The 17,204-nt window shown below is 41.9% G+C and overlaps 3 protein-coding genes across 3 annotated transcripts; 1 reads left to right on the top strand and 2 right to left on the bottom strand.

Annotated features, from left to right (window-relative positions):
- Positions 1-7,497: 7,497 nt before the first annotated feature.
- LOC110183981 (uncharacterized) lies at positions 7,498-11,248 on the bottom strand. Its single transcript, XM_020952337.2, has 7 exons — positions 9,812-11,248; positions 9,296-9,729; positions 8,915-9,237; positions 8,332-8,857; positions 8,008-8,274; positions 7,802-7,951; positions 7,498-7,744 (listed from the first exon to the last, which is right to left on the bottom strand). Exons 1-7 carry the CDS (start codon positions 11,133-11,135, stop codon positions 7,610-7,612), a joined length of 3,159 nt encoding a protein of 1,052 aa, XP_020807996.2. The 5' UTR covers positions 11,136-11,248; the 3' UTR covers positions 7,498-7,609.
- A 2,510-nt stretch (positions 11,249-13,758) lies between these two features.
- LOC110183996 (uncharacterized) lies at positions 13,759-14,544 on the bottom strand. The gene has a single exon (XM_020952353.2). It carries the CDS (start codon positions 14,408-14,410, stop codon positions 13,829-13,831), a length of 582 nt encoding a protein of 193 aa, XP_020808012.1. The 5' UTR covers positions 14,411-14,544; the 3' UTR covers positions 13,759-13,828.
- A 984-nt stretch (positions 14,545-15,528) lies between these two features.
- Positions 15,529-16,871, top strand: LOC110183992 (uncharacterized). Its single transcript, XM_020952348.2, has 2 exons — positions 15,529-15,710; positions 15,769-16,871. Exon 2 carries the CDS (start codon positions 15,794-15,796, stop codon positions 16,760-16,762), a length of 969 nt encoding a protein of 322 aa, XP_020808007.2. The 5' UTR covers positions 15,529-15,710; positions 15,769-15,793; the 3' UTR covers positions 16,763-16,871.
- The last annotated feature ends 333 nt before the right edge of the window (positions 16,872-17,204 follow it).

Raw genomic sequence — 17,204 nt, forward strand, 5'->3', positions numbered from 1 at the left:
CGCTATGCTTGTGTATTCCTTTTTTTTTTTGCTGTGGTCTTAGCCCGAGCTCTGTACTTGCCACAAGTCTATCTGGCAAGATGTAGAGGAAACATAAATTAACTTTCTATTTGTTGGACTCTTTATGACTTCCCAATGGAAAATATGTATATTTTAGTATTACCATTTAAAAGAGAGAGTCATCTATATCTAAAAGGAAAAGCAAAACATTTTCCAATTAAAAAAAATAAAGTACAATTTTATGATTACAATAGTAGTAGACTTTAATTAAGAGCATTAAATTGTCGGTTGTCCAGTCGTTGTCGTAATTCTTACATTGTTTTCTGTTTACGTTGCTGTTTTCGTTTTCATGCAACGTCGCATTAGGCAAAATGCAAACCACTTTTCCAGAGAAAGAAAAAATACAGGAAAATAAAGAGTGCAAAGGAAAATAACCATCGGGGAGAGAGAACGATGGAAAATGCTGCATAAATTCGTTGCAGGGCCTTCAAGTTAAATGCGAGCACTGTCAACTTGGCTAATTTGTTTTGTTTGTGCGGCATCCGCCTCATAAGTTGCAATAACGAGTGAACAAAAGTTGCCTTTAAGTGCTAATTTAATGCCTGGCCGTGACAGCTTGACATAATGCCTCGATTATGCTGACACAAACACAATCGGATACGGGCGAATCAATAAAGTGTAAATTGTAACATTAAATAGTCATTAGTGTCTAGAGCCATTTGACCGGAAATTAATCAAGCAATAACCGCATTGCCCCGGCACAATCGCTTTATATTTGACCACTCGGCTGGCTGTTGTTTTCCACACACTTCCATTCCACACTTCCGCGCAACGAAAAGGGTTCATGTTTGTCCAGCCTTTGTACATATCATTAAGCACACAAATACGATTACGATTACGAATACGAATACACAAATACTGGGGCACACAGGACAATCAGATTGCGCCTTGTAGATATGTCAAACAAGTGACGGAAACTGTTTATTATTGCCCCATTGCGGGCCGCAAACGGAAAAGGATAAAGGATGTGTCAGTCCGTCAGGCGGGCGCTATGAAATGCGGGGGGGCGTGTCCGCCCAATAAATTTAAGTCCTGCACTCTGCCGCATACCTCGGGGCAGATGAACTCGAATTCCATGGCAGAGCAACCAAAGGGACTTGACTTCCGATTCGTAGAATTAAAATAGAAAATTGTCAACAATTTTCAGGCTCTCCCTCTGGCTCCCTCTGGTCGGACTGGACATCACTCGACATAAAATAAATACCATAAATGGTTTTTCTCCATTTTTATTTATTATTTTTTTTTTGTTGTTGCCCTTTAAAGCCGGAACTACTAACAACACCAAAATTCAAGTCAGCAGGACGTTTGTCTTTCGGATTGTGATTGCCTCCACTAGCACATGGACCCATAGCCACACAGCCGCAGAGAACAGCCATCATTGTGCTCAAGTGCCGCACATATACATGCATACATACAACATATATCCACATCCGGTGGCCAACTTCCGTGTGTCAAGAAGCGCTCAAGCGTTCATTTATGAATTTTTATTATTTTTTATCTTTGCCACCATTCGCTCTCGACCAAGCCATGTACACACATTTCCCTTCCTTTGCATCCTCCAGTTTATATTGTTTTTAGTGGCAACTGACAGCTATTGCTTAGAGGGCGTCGTCATCATCTCCCGGGGTGGAGGTGCTGGGATGATTCGGGATCAAAGACACAGGTTGAACGGCTTGCTGGAAATGTAAACAAAGTTTTGCAGCCACACACAATTAAGTTTCCGGAAATCGTCTATGCTGAATCCGATTTTAATTAAAATCGTTTCGAGCAGGACGGAAGGAAGTTCCATTTTCGGATTGGCAGGTAACCGCACCCACACCCAATAGTTGCCTTAAGATTTACATGGAAAAAAATTAAAACATTTCTAGAGTAGTAATGAAAGCTGTTAAGGTTTAAGTATATCTTTAATATATTAAACCACATTTTGTTTAAAAGGAGAAAATATTTGATTTAGACAGAGAACCATATTTTTAAATGTAGAGACTACGTGAAAACTTGAGATTCTGAATTGGAAGCTTCATAATTTTCTCTCATAAATAAATCCTACAATTACACTGGAAAATGCATAATTCCACAATGAAATAATAAAAACATCAGTACTTTATTTAAACATGTGAACAATAGCATGGCCTGGTGATTAATTTTGTATGAATTAGATTATCGGAAATCGTTTTAATAAAATAATTATATTGTTTCGTTTGCTTGCTGGCTATTTAAGCTCTATTTACTTGATGAATTAGCTAAATAAACCACTGCTATTATTATTATTATTCTTAAAAAAACGATTTAAATTGTTAAATTTATGACATGGGTTACCAGTTGCTTTATGCTCAATTATTTTATACAAGTGCAGATACCGAAATAGTTATGAGACAGAAATAGACTTGAGAAGCCGCAACCGCTAACAACTTTTGAGAGGCATCTAAGACGGAAACTTTTGGCCGCAGTCCTTAGTGTCCTTAGCCTGGCCGAAAAACCGCCAAAGTCGCAACTCTGGGTTGGCATCAGAAGTTAAACGCTGGCCGCTGATATTCATATACGTGCGTGCAAACAGCAAGCAGCTGAGTAGCGCTGAGCAAACACAAACACTCACGCAAATAGCGCACACACCCACAATACCACACACACTTGGCACACAGGCACCTACATACATTGCACATATGTACGCGTTGATTTCTCAAAACCAAAGTCATCCAGCCATGAGGCCAACAACAACTGCTAGCAGCAGGCCAGCAGATGCAGGATCAGCTTCGAGTGCGGCAAGGGCGCACACTACAGCCTGTGGCCTTGTCAGCTGGGTGGCCAAGGGAGCGAGAGGGGGGAGCAGGTCCCTCAGATAGACAACCATAAATATGAATGCATGCCTCTGGAAGGGGAGGGGGCAGAGGGCGGCAGGATGTGGACGAGCGGAGAAGCCTGGTCCGGCTTGTTATTTACAGTCGCTTTTCAGATCTTGTGGCATAATTTAAGCACCTTGTTTAGCCACTGTTTATGGTCGCTCATGTCACTGGTCCATCTGCGTGTGTGTACACTAGGAAAAAGCACCACTTAGAGTTTAAAAAAATATATAAGTTATAGTTGTAAGTTATTAAAATCATATAGACAGAGGCAGGAATTGGATTAACAAGTCAAAGTTAACATAAAGAAAATTTAATATGGCCCATATGGCGTATGCGTAATATTAAAACCTTTAATACTTTTACCGCTAATCGTAATTTCTTATTTAACTTTAAAGTGAGATTAATGCTCAGATATAGGGTCTTTCCTAGAATTGGATAACTTAATCGAAATAAGAATAGTGGAATTTCAAGATGGCTTACATGGCGTATGAGCAATATTCAAACCTTAACTTCTATTACCTTCAATCGTACTTTTTTATTTAACTTTAAAATGACATTTATCCTCAAGAATAAAGTATTTTTCAGAATTAGATTACTGTAAATAAATAAGAAAAATGGAATTTCAAGATGGCTTACATGGCGTATGCGAAATTTTCCAACCTTTAGTACTAATACTACAATCTTTATTATATATTAAAATATAATCAGCGACATTTTTTCTGCAGTGTAAGGGTATTTTTCAAAAGTAGTTTGTGCTCGAGTGGCCAGTGTTTGCATACATATATGCCACTGCTTTTGGGGTCACGGGGTCAATGATGGTCAGCGCACACATTCATCAAGCCAAGCTGAGCTAGCTGGCGCTTTGCCACTTTAAATAATTTATAAATGCGACAAATGTGAAAAACAACTTACCCATAAAGCCCTTACAAAAGGGATTTAGGACCAGGCCACGCCCTCCCAAAACGCTACTTACGCAAATCAACAAACAAATCAACGGGAAAAGAGTGGAAATCCTTTTGCCATAGCTTTCGCAAGCGATTCGCCAGCTCCGTCTGCTGTCAGCAGAAAATTCCTGTTCGGCTATCAAATTGTAAAATGAAAACCGCTGACTTATTCTTCGCTTCAACAATATGGCAAGTAAGTGCGTTCTTGTGTGTGAGTTGTGGATGCGGGGAGTCGTCTGCCTGGCATTATGCAAACAAGACAGATCCTTGCCAAAGCCAAAAGTCCTTTACCCCCTTCTCAGCTTCTCAAATGCGTGCTGTGTACATTCAACGCGTTTCATTCGCGCGATTTTTTTGCAAGTTGAGAATTTGCAAACATCACACAGCGAAAGGGGAGCCAGGATACAGGAGAAGAGAAAAGGACAGCTGGCAGAAGGTGCCACTCCGTTGTGGCTGTTATGATTTTAAAGTGACGCCAACGATTTCATTTTGGGTTTTTGAATTCGATTAAGAGTTGTTGGGGAAAGGAGGTGAAACTTGTGATATATGTCATACAAAAAGTGTATATTTGAAGGTAAAAAACAGCAAGAACCAAAGCAACTTTAAGCTTCTGCGAAGAACAAAAAGTGATACGTTATTTAAATTCCATGTCTATTGAATTTAAAGTAATTGATTTTACTGAGCTAAAAAGACACCCAAATATTCTATATCTGTTCTATGCTTTAAGCCCCCTTAAAGCCTTGAATAAAAGCCCGTTTTAGCACTTAAATTGCATTAATCGGAAGCGTGAATCGCGAGGTGTATGGCACGCATATCGTATTGATCGCAGGGCCATTAAATATGCATTTGCTGATATCGCCTAAATCCGCAGCGAAAACAGCTTATGCGGCGTCGGTCGTGTGTGTGTGCCACTCCACTCCTTTCGTGGGTGTGTGTCGTGAAGAAAATACATGACAATCCGAAAAAAAAAACCAAGAAAAAAGCAAACAAAACAATAGAATTTAAATGATTTTAATGCGACCATTGAATTTTATTGAAGCCAACGGATGTCGAGGCATTTTCGGGGCTTGGTTATGAGCTACACGGGTGTCATGCGAGTATGAATACCAACCAATCCCCAAAAAAAAAAGAACCCCCCGACCATGGTACGGCGACTGCCTTTCATTCGCACTGACAATAATAATAATTGTCAATTGCAGCAGCTGTCGCACAGGCGGCGCACACGAGCGTCGCTTTTTTCATATTCAATTTCAAATGAAATTTTCATGTCACACCCGAGCAAACATTTCCTCCACCTCACAGCACTCGTCCCTGGAAATCCATGGCCATTCTGGTGTAAATTTCACGTTAGCTCTTTGCCAACTTAATTCCAGGCGAAATCTTTTGCATACTTTCCCGCGGCATAGGCAGCTGTTGTAGTTTGGCGCCGAGTACTACACTCCCAATCCACATCCCCATCCCCATCCCCATCCCCATACTATCCCATCTACATTTTTATTGTTGTACTTTTTCGCAGTGGCTGTGTTATTAGCCGGAGCTGGAGATATGTGCGGTGGCTGAGCTATTTCGGTATTAACTTGAGCTGCTTTGCGTCTGAGCTGCTTAGGTGGTATTTGCATATTAGCCTGTCCATCGCATATTTTGATCAGAAATTGCTTAAGGTTGCCGAGCCACTCTGTGGATCCTTTCGTTTGGCCAAGGTTGGGCCAAGTTTGGCATTCGGCCTTGTTTCGGAATTTGGGCATATGAAATTCATATGGATTAATATTTGGAGCGAGTAAAGGGTATATGGAAACAAGGTGGGCTGCCCTTTAAACTGTTAATAGGATTGGTTCTTGTAAAGCAGAAAAAAAGTGTATTCTCTTTCTATCATTTAAAACATTTCACGTTACAATAAGTAATTATTCAGAGTCACAGAGCCAGAAGTATTGCTATCATTTCTATTTGGAATTGGCGTCCAGCTTTAATTTCATTTGGTTTCATTTTCGGGCGGATGTTCTCCTCCCCTGGGTTCAGCCGCCTAACTGCATCACTTTGAGTGCTGTCAGACAGCAAAATTCGCATAATGCAAATGCTAATGACATGTGTTCGCAGCCGGGCGCAAATCAGGCCCTCTCAGACCTCGTAGACCCCAGAAGCAGACGCCGCAGAGCCCACAAACAACAGCCATAATAGGCACATAACAACATTATCATTACCGAGCGCAGGCAGCAAATTAAATTGCAATTGTTGTTTCGGCGGGGAGTGGAGGTATTGCGAATGCCATCTGCAATCGGAGTATGTAAATGCATTTGTCTAATTGATATTGTTGCGCCGGGACGCCAAGAGCTTCCTTTCGCCGGGACACGGGACCCACACGGCGTATGCGTTATATGGTTGAAGCACTGTGTGGCATCGACTAAAACGCATTTTAAAGCCGTCTTAAAACATTAGCAGCATGTGTCCCACAGCTACCTGGCTTGCTTACTTGACTCACTTTATGTGTTTGCTCACAAATTTCATTTTGATGAAGCCAATGTGTGTGTGTCTTCCAGTGAGTTTGTGTGTTTTGGTGTGTGCCCAGTAGCCGAGAGTTGTTGGCCTTAAACTAGCTCAAAAGCCCCAGTTGAGTGGCTGCTCCACCGCCTCCGATCCCCACCCGGCTGCCTCGTCATTAGCATATGTAGTTGAGGGTTTGCCCCGAACAAGACAAGCAAAAAAAAAAAGTGTACAGCATCCCCTTTGCCCCACATCCTTGGCCGTACTCCCAGAGCAGGCATCCCGATGGCAGACCCAACCAACGCCCTCTCGGCTCGGTTTGAGTTGAGCTGACAGGCGAGCTGTCAAAGCGGATTTTAGAGCACTCGCTGCCAGGTAAACAAAAACAAGCAGAACACAGCCTTCTGGGCCAGGATAACGAATAATAAATGCTCTTTAAAGAATCGGATTGAAATACTATTACACGCCAATATCGATTTCAGAGATACTAGAGTTAAAGTCAGATAGTTCGCAATAGTTTAAATGTTTGAAATTTTTAAATATTTGTGATATTAAGTTGGTTAAATTCTTTAATATTTAATCAGAGTTAAGTTTGGCGAGAGAATGGCCTAATAATATCTTTAAGCTTTAAGGGTCAGAAATAACTAAGTTAAGTTCAAGTTCTCGGTTCGAAATTTAAAATTAGAAAAATAAACAAGCAACATTTTCAGAATCTCAAGAAGCTCTATAATATTAAGGCTTAAAATGGCAAAAGCATTCACAAACCATTCCCGATATTCCGATATGCCCCCGAAATGGTCTGCAGAGCAAACACCTGTCATGGGTTGAGTGTTGGCCAAAAGGGTTTAACTACGTATCTCACTTGTTTCTGTTTTGTCGTTGTTGCTTTTGGTGTTGGTGTTGCTGTTGCTGCTGTCGGTTTTGTTTTTGCATTTGGTGTGGCGGTTTGCCCTTGGCCAAAAATGCATTGTGTTGGCATATTCACGTTTGTGACGCCACCGCCGCCGCCGCTTCCGACGCTCTGCGGCTAAAATTCTGACAAGCGCCAGAGCAGGCGAAGGACATTGAGGACCAAAATGCCTTGTTAACATATCGCACAAGGCTGTGCGTATGCGGACACTTAATTCGGAACTAAATACGGGCTTTACATTTTTAGTTATAAATGCGGCTAAAACTTGATGAAACGCGTGACTCCAGATGTGTTTACTTAGGACACTCTGCACCTTTCGGTGCACAAATTACATTTTCCCCATAAAGATATTCGAAAGGCTTTAGTGTGTGGCCTCCTTACAAAGTTAAGATGTTGGATTTATCCATCTTTTCAGCGGGATTTCCATCGTCATCGACCAGCAGATGAACATCCGAGAACTTGATCTTATCCAGCTCAGCATAGACTCTGTTGCTGAGGCTTAATTCGGGGTACTACAATCAAAGTAAAAAAATATGAAAATGGTATTCTGAGTGTCTAATAGTACTTACCATTTTTGCCATCTTCCAGCACTCCAAGGCCGTCTTATTTCGATTTAATCGCAGGTTTATTGTGGCCAAATATCCCCAGACATCCGGTATGAAGATATTAACCTCAGTGCAGCGGGACAAGTAGGGAATGGCTTCTTCCAGACGATTCAACTTTAAATATCATACATTACCAAAATTGTATATACAATTGATTTAAAAATGCTTACATGATATAGAGCCATTCCCATGCAATAATTTGGCAGAAAAGTTTTTTGTTTCTTAGCCGTTGGAACACAAGATTCGAAGGCACTAATAGCCAACTCGTGGAGTCCTCTATCGAATGCCAAATGGCCGAGGCGCAGGAAGCTTAGCGTGAAATAAGGTCTGTCCTCTGGATCAGTCATGTTCAGCAGTTCCTCATAGTATTTCAGGGCTTCGTCGCAGCGTCCACGGGAGTATTCCGCATTGCCATTGATGTGCAGTTGATACCTCCACTTAAAAATAATGAATATATAATCAATACTAATTTGATAAAATCACAGTAAACCCACCATCATATTTCCATACTCGCTTTTATCCGTGGGCAATGTTTGTATATTGAAATCATCATCGATCTGTCGCTGAAGTATCTTTAAAGTGGTCCTGATGAGATACACCTCGGATGGCGTGAAGCAGTGTTCGATGTTAGCAAACACAACCTCAGCGAAGACGTATGCTCCCAGGCGTGCAAATAGATGGAAAACGGGATAAAACTTGGTATTCATCACGGTGCTGCCGAGCTTCATTTCAAAGTCCACCGGCAGGTACAGTTTGTAGAAAGAGAGGGTTACAAAGTCTAGCTTCTGTCCGGGAATCTCATAGAGATTCTCGAATTTCCACCGAGTGAACTCCATTCCTGGCCGGTAATTCACCTCATTGTAATAGCAGTAGAGCAGAATCCACGGATCCACTTCCAGATTTCCCGTCGAGGCGAGCTGCCGCAAGTTCTCGAGCATTTTTGAATACGCCGTGGTCGAAACTTCCTCGTCTTCAGATCTTAAATCTAACATGTAGTTCACATAGAGCTCTAAAAGCAAGCTGTAATGGTACAGGGAAATATTTTAAAATTATTTCTCTCTCTTAAATCACACTCACATAAAGTATTCCCCTCTCCAATCGGTGCTCCTTGGCTTTGTGAAAAACTTCGCCGCCTGCTCGAACTGCAGGTTTTCCACACTATTCAGCAGAGTTAAAAAGTCAAAGTTTACTCTGCTGGTGGTGTTTCTGTCGATCTCATCGTACATATTTATGGCCAGATCCCGCTGGCCACTGTTGCCTAACAGACGCATTTCGTCCATTAAACGAATCATATTCTGATCCTTGCTTGTTTGAGAGCTGGGAAAACCTTCAAAGCGGGCAGTATTGAGGATTTCTCGAACACGATCTATTAACTCCTTGTACATGTGTGTCAGCATTTCCTTAATAAAAGTATTAAAATATATATTAATATATAATTACAATAAATTCTAAACTCACCCTAAACTCAATGTTCGTTTTCGTTGGCATTCGAATGTTGAAATCACAGCCACATATTTTCATCAGCAGGTTGGTCAGGTTACTCAGCAGACAGCAGAAGAAATCACTCTTCTCCTCGATGCTGTGCACATTCTTCTTCACGATGACCTGAATCGTGTCGGAGATGAGCTTGTCGAATTCTCGGTATAGCTCCGAGAGCAAATCCCTGCCGTACTCGTCATCGTTCAGGAGCTGAATGTCAAAGCAGCGTCGCAGCTTGCTCCTTTTCAGTAGACTCTCGTTGAACTTATCAAGGGGTTCGTTGCGTTCGCAAATCGGCTGAAAGAAACAGATTTTGAAGGTGCAGAACATTGGACCCATTCGATAGCCTTCGGATGGCGGAGGAGAATCGACATTAACTTGTATTAAACGGGTTCCAAATCGACAATGATTGACTAGGGAGAGATAAGTCAGTTTAGTTGAATTATTTCAAACTTTACTGATATTTATTTATATTTCTCTACTGCAATCACTCACCGCCTGGATAACCAAAGATACTTGGATTGATCACTCCCTCGTACAGGACATTATCGGGTGTGTCCTTGTACAATTGCAGCACCAGCTCATAGTAGTTATTCACCACAGAATCCTCAAGGATCTTTCGCATATCCTCGTTGATGACGAAGCGGTGCAGGGAGTTGTTAATGAGCGCCATATCTGTCAAAGGATCGATATCGTCGATAAAGAAGTTGACATCCTGATCCCACAGCAGCATCCGGAACAGGCGAGGCAGCTTGATCCGCGAACTGGTCTCCATTTGGTTGAAACCAAAGTTCACGTGGGGGTTCAAATCACGCTTGAGGCTCTCCCAAACGATACTTGTGTTCTGGTCGCTGATGACCTGTGATCCAAAGCCCGTAAAGGTGCATAAAGGGATGGTCTGGAAGTCACCATTCTCACACTTCGGCTGCGTCGATCGGAAGGACACGCTCATGACCAGGTCAGTAGATTGTTCGTGTAGCTCATTGGGCACATTGTAGATCGACTCCAGGGACACGAAGGCTAGGTTGGTGAAATCAAAATTCTTGAGGATGGGCAAGATGGAGTACATGTGCCAAACGGTGGTCGAGGTGATTCTCTCTTTGGAACTCTGTCGCCCGGGTCCCTGGTACATTGGATATAGGAGAATGTTGATGTCACTGATGAAGCGACGACGCTGGAAGAGTTGCAGCAAATCGCAGTTGCCCCTGGACAACAGTTCCAGACGCTCCTCCACATATTCACCTTCCTCGCCCTCTTCCTCCAGTGATATGGAGTTATCGGTACTCTTTGTAATTGACTTGCGAGATCTCTTTGACTTTTTCGAACCACTGCTTTGCGACGCATCTGTAGCCGAGGGCGATATATCCAGTTGGCTCAACTTGGTCCTGTCCGAGTCACCTTTGCGATGCTTGGGAATACGCTGGTAGAGCGAAATCAGCAACGGATTATCACTGAACGTGTTCATCTCCTCAATGTCATCCTGCATCACCCCCAAAGTGAAGACGGGCTTCTTAAGATTGAACTCTTTCTGATAGATAATCGTCTTGGTGGTATACCGCTCCTGCATCTTCAGCAGCGAACTCTTAGCATGGTACAGGTGCAGTTCCAGCGGGTAGCCGTTGTCTGGTAGGTTAATCACCTCGTTCAGCTGGATATAGAGGAACACGCGCTGCTGAATGGCTCTGTTTTCTGGCCATTGTTCCACCGATTCCTCCTCGATGGTGTCCTTGTTCTTCTCATTCGTCAAGGATTGCCGCATCCGCCGGGACGTCCGTGATGTGCGAGCTGTCTGTCGGACTCGGTTAGCATTTTTCTCCATTCTTGGGTTCAAAATATAAGTGTGAATGGGTAATACTTGGCAACTTTTGACACCTGCTGCTTGGATTACTCATGTGATCTTAATATAATAAACTCTGGAAGCAATATTTAAATTTATTTATTTTAGAACAATCATTGCCTAGGTGTTCCTAGCTTAATTGAAATATTTTGGAGCTGCCTTTTTCCCAGAAACCCTTTGCTACTCAAAACAAGTATACAATTTCCAAGCAATCTCCGCAATCTTATTTGCTCTGAAAAGGTTATATTTCGCACTCTGAAAGTCTGCGTAACTGCGTATCTTTTATTTACAACAAAAATGTTTTATGTATTTCGTTGCCGACGCCGCGGGATTCTAAACAATAAACACTTCAACAAGTTGGCTCCTTGAATGGTCTGGCCTAAGATTCGTATGCCATTTGGTACGGAATTCTACTGCTACGTGGGTTTTTTATGGCTCCCAGACATATAAGTTTTATTAGACACGCTGGGGTCGTAAAGCATATTTTGGCAAAGTGTTAAAAAGCATCGGCAACGTGAATTTTATATGACAGGTTTCGGATTAAATTTGCTGGAATGCGTCTTCGTAGCTCTGCATCGAAACATCCAATCTAATCAGACTCGATAAGTACGGACAATCACCATTGATTCCAGACAGAAAGTGCAGGACCTTGGAACAATAAGGGAGCAATGCACCTATAAACTGTACTGATTCCATTACATTTTGGGCTGTTGTCCTGCAATTAAATAAATGAAGTGAAGCTAAAAGGCAAAAGAAAGACTAGTCAATGCATTTGAATCCCATTTCCTCTGATTCTATTGCTTTTTATTAAGTAGTTCTCAGTTTGTTACTTTTGCTTTTGATTAAAAAAAAAGACATCCCCAGTCACTATGAATGCATTTTTAAATTAAACTTCTTTTAAAAGTTGACTTACACAGCAAAGAGAGAAATAAAAAATGTCGAAGAAAAAGAAAACTGAGAATAAAATTAACACTTGACCTGTAAGTTGCTGCAAAAAAATACCAGTAACTGAGAACAAATAAATAAAAACAAAAAAGGAAACTAACTTTGTATAGCTGAGGTTTATATACCCTTGCAGTTATTAATTGCATAATTAGATCGAAATGATTAACTATCATAATTAAGCTTAATATATTAGCATTCTTTGAATCGATATTTATCAATATTTATTTTGACAATTGTTCTTGGACATGGTTTCAAGTAGTAAGAGTATAAATATGGCAAATTTATACCGGACAAGGGGTCCTTTTTTTCTGCCAGAGTTTATAGCAATGCGTAAACTTATGCCATATATTGCATTTAAAGCGTGCCCAGCGTTCCGAATATTATTATTATATAAATGTGGGTCAGATGAAATTTGCATATTGCACTTTTCGGACTTTTTGGGCCGGGTTGGGCGGTCGGTTGGTTGGGTTCTTTATGCCGGCGAAGATCCTGTGCGGATTCCTTTGGCCAGGCCGCAAGGAGGCGAACTCTATGTGCAGCGCTCACAACTTTAATATAGCTTAATCCTTTTTGCGGCGCCTCTGTGTAAGTGTGTGTGTGTGTAACTTACGAATTATGGCGTTAATACCACTGTGTGCTTATGGCTCCGCTGTCTCAGGGTGCAAATGTGTGCGGATGCTGGGGCTCTTGTTACTTTAGCAAGTTGACTTTAGGGATCATCATTAGAGAGGGGGAGGGAGAGGAGAGCATACTGTGTGCAACGTATGTGAGCATATATGTGTTTTGCCAACATGCAACCGGCGGCTTACAATTTCTCCAAGAGAAGTCCGATGACGTCAAGAGCTTAGCTCTGGTGGTACGCCGCAAAGAAAGTTATTTATAGAAATTATGTTAATAATCACAGAAAAAGATGGGAACCTGATCCCCGGACAAGGCGAACATTCTGAACACTTCAAGGGGTTTAATTAACACAATTTGCAGAGATTCGAGGCTGATTTTAATAGAAGTTACATGGCTTTCGGAAACTTTAATTAAATGTAAAGCCATTTTAACAAACCTTTATGTTTTCTTTACAGATATTAGTTTAAAGGGAAGCCAAGTATGTATTGTTATATGGAATTAATTGATTAAACATTCTTTAAAACGGAAAAACGCTAGTTGGTATTTAATTCATCTGCATAAGTCATCTGTGACTCTTAAGGGTATCATCATCAGCTGTGGCAGAGCCAGTGAAAAATCGGAAACCACTACCAAACCACTTAAAACCCACTTTGCACACATGCATCTCCTGCAATTCGTTCAACCTGAGCAAGTGTCACCAACAGGACCGCATCAGGAGCTTCGGTGGCGACACGGGGAATCCCCTACCTCTCCTTTTGGTGGGGCCACGTATGCGAGAACGATTACAAAATGCTGAAAACGAAATTTGCAAAATGTCACGTCTGACGTTCGTTGCCAACTAAGACGGAAATTCACCACTAAATGACGAGACCAACCCTCCAGAATGGCGACAGCTCCACCCACTGGAGGGCAGCAGCCTCAGAGCTCGATGAAGTGCGAAAACGGAGGGCAGATGGGTGGGAGCAAATTACGGCAAGCAGAAGGAACAAGCTGCATTTTCCGGCCCCCCAAAGGGTTTCATCCCCAAGCAACGGAGCTCTTTTTTCACTTGATTTGTTTTACTAGACCCCACACTTTAATGCTTGAAGCTACTTCGAGACGGACAGCGTTTAGAATGGATTCCAGCCGATCGCGTAGGATTTGTTAACGTCTATGGGCTGCCACATGGCATAACCGTCCCATCCTCCGGAAAAGTCGCCGCCAGCACTCGGTTGATGGTTGAAGTTGAAGGAACCATTGCCCATTCCCGCCAGCTGTTGCTGCGGTCGCAGTGGCTGTTGCAGTTGCAGTTGCATTTGTTGGTTGTTAAACGGTCGCACCTGCTGGCTCATTGAAGGACCTCTACTCCCTGTTGGGGCATCAATTTGCTGATAGGCCCGACGGTGTGGCAGCGGCTTAGGAATATTCTGGTGAGGATGGGGACCCTGGAGCCCCTGCGGCATCGGGATGCGTTGTTGCGCCACCATCTGATGATCGCCCGAAGGCTGCTGCATGGGCTGCATATGCATGCGTTGCTGGACCGCCGCCTGATGAGCTCCCGCTGGAGGCTGGATGGGAACGCCATCGATCAATACGGGATACACATTGCCACCGAAGACGATCCCACTGCCATACATAACCGGACCATTCTGCGGCACTGGAAGCGATTGCTGACCTTGCAATTGCTGCTGATTGTCTCCTGGTCTATTCATCCTGCACTTTTTTCTTTGTTTGAATTTTGTATTAAAATTTTCCAGTCAGATTCCGAAAGGTTAATCGAAACTCTAGCCCAAAAAGTAAACTGCAGTCTAAAACATAACACTGACAGCAAATGCTCTGCCCCTTTGAGAGGAACCCCTTGAGAGCTCATTTAATTATGGCATGCTAGGTCTGAAGAGCAGGCAGATAAGGCTTTTGTTTTGCGGATGAGACTGTCAAAGGATATTCCGGCTTATCAGCACGTACCCTTTTCGTGGAGAGAGAAACATGAAGATGCAACGGAAAAGTAAGGGCTTTTTATACCCTTTCAGGGTATTACAATTTCAGCCAGAAGGTTGAAACGAAGTGAAGAAGTATTTTCCAACCCTATAAGTCATATACATTCTTGATCAGAATCAACAGATAAGTCGATCTAGCTATGTCCCGTCGAAAATAAACATTTTCAATTTTCCAAAAAAATTATAATGGGTAACGTCGTTAAATTAAAAAAAAATAGTATGTAGATTTGTTAGCCCTATAAAAACTAGTTCAGAAAAGCTTTCAATATATTTACATATTATTATTTTATTTTAAAAGGTAAAAGAAATATAATACCACGCGGCGTATACGTAATTTCAGAGATTAAGTATACGCCCCGGCGGCCACTGCAGTTTAAATATAATTTCAGGAAAAAGTACTAAAAAAGAGTATGACGCAACTGTAAATCTTTTAATAATAATAATATTCATAGACTGAATAAAAGTGGTAACAAATACATACAATTTATAACATTGTAAATAATAAAACCCAATGAGCTGGTACCCTAATACAAGCCAACACGAAAAAGCTAAATTGAGATTATTGAGATTTTTGGCGTAGTTATGATCGATTGCACATTCTATTCCATAATCCTATGTCTAATTGAAAGAGTATTCATATTTCAGTTTCCCGAAATTAGCTACATTTATTTTTATAATTAATAGCAAGTGCAGAAATAGAAGTAGCCAGTCTTCAGACAGGCATCACAGGTACAAAAGCATGTGCAAAAAGTATTGAGAACCAGATGTGCGATAATAACTTACAACGAAACTCAAGTTGACTTTATTAAGGAAACCTATTTTTATTAAACTTAATTCTCTTAAACTCTTTGTTAAATTGAAATAAATAGAGTTCCTAGTACATCTAGACGCTTATGTCACTTGGCCTTTGAATTTGTAAAAGTGAAAGTCTGACAAAAAACTAAGAAAATCCCTTTTGGCTAAACGATATTTATTTCCGGCCCAAAAAAAATATTTTAAAAAATAACCCAACCAAGTAAGTAACCATAAACAAGTCACAGATCTACACTAGATCATAAAATGCTGACCCCCAGGCAATTGACATTTGAAAAGGACAACATGTTTCCGGATCAGTACGACGCAACGCCTTTTAATCCTTTTAATGTGGGTCCTGCCAACAGCGGAGCCCCACCCGAGTTCCAAATTCCCACCAGTGTTACATATCCGCCACCGGTTTTCCTAGCCAAGCCGGAATATGTGAAGGCGGCCAACGAACAGGCTGACCTGATGTCAGGATCAAAAGGCACCATCAAGGCGACAAAGTCCACGCACGGCGAGGTGGCCATTTCGAAGGCCATCAAGGATGAGATGACCGTGGCCAAGAAGCAGGCGGCGGCAATTCATGAAACAGATCGCATCGACGCAGACGTAAAGGTCAAGATTAAGCAACCCGCCAAGTCTAAGAAGATGGAATCGAAGACCTCAATTCGAACTTTGCTGCCGGTGAGAGCTAATCGCCTGGTAAGCGGAGCGAAAACTGACCAAACCAAAAAAGGCACCTCGGTTTCGAGTGTGGCTGCCAAGCAGCGCAAATCATCAAAAGTGGAAATTGCGGCCAAGGCCTCCAAAATATCAAGCAAACTTGACACAAAGTCACTCAAGCCCTTTGAGCCTGCAAAAATGTCCTTCACCTCTGTGAAATCAAATGTATCAGAAACATCCACTCAGGAGAGCTCTACCTCTAAGCAATCCTTAACATCAGATAAATCCGAGTCGGAGTCGTCTCAGACTACCGTAAAATCGAGTAAACCAGCTGAGAAGGACACCAAGGAAGCCACCTCCAAAGTGTCAGTGAAGTCGCAGAAACCTGTGAAGGAGGAACGCAACACTCTGCTGTCCGAGACGTCCTTGTCCTATGGAAAACCCTTGACCGAGCAGGCTGCAGATCTGGCATATCGCTTGAACTCTGGTAATGAAAACTATCGGCGCTACAATTCGGTGGCTCGCAACCACTCAACCACCGTTCCACAGAAACAGTCTGAAGGCGACCGAATGTCATTCTGGTTCAGCGACGCAGTGCTCTCTTAGGGATTCACCAAAAAGGTCGGCATTAATATATGCCAGTATTTAATGACAATTGCTTGCTGTTGAGTTAAACCGAAAAAATAAAAACGGAAATTAGCAGTTTAAACATTCATTATTTTGTTTGTAATGAAAAGCATTTTTGCAGGAAGGAGAAAACTAACCTGATTTGCGGTTATAACATTTTTTTTGCTGACATTCGGTGTCATTAATTCAAAAGCGCTAAAAATTTGCGGTCACTGGTGCGTTGAGAATGCTATGACCTATAAAATATGCAGAAAAAAATGAAAACGATGCGCTTAATTTTGTAAAATAAACACAAACCGAAGCTAGCTATTGAAAAAAGGGTCAACCATACATACTGGGAAACGGAAAAATATTTGCATTCATTAAAAATACAACGAAAGTGTTGTGTAAAACATATCTTTAAAATCAGAGCTGCGCTTAA

Source organism: Drosophila serrata, unplaced genomic scaffold (genome assembly GCF_035046125.1).
Source record: "Drosophila serrata isolate PLE 108 unplaced genomic scaffold, ASM3504612v1 contig_240, whole genome shotgun sequence".
NCBI classification, from domain to species: Eukaryota; Metazoa; Arthropoda; class Insecta; order Diptera; family Drosophilidae; genus Drosophila; species Drosophila serrata.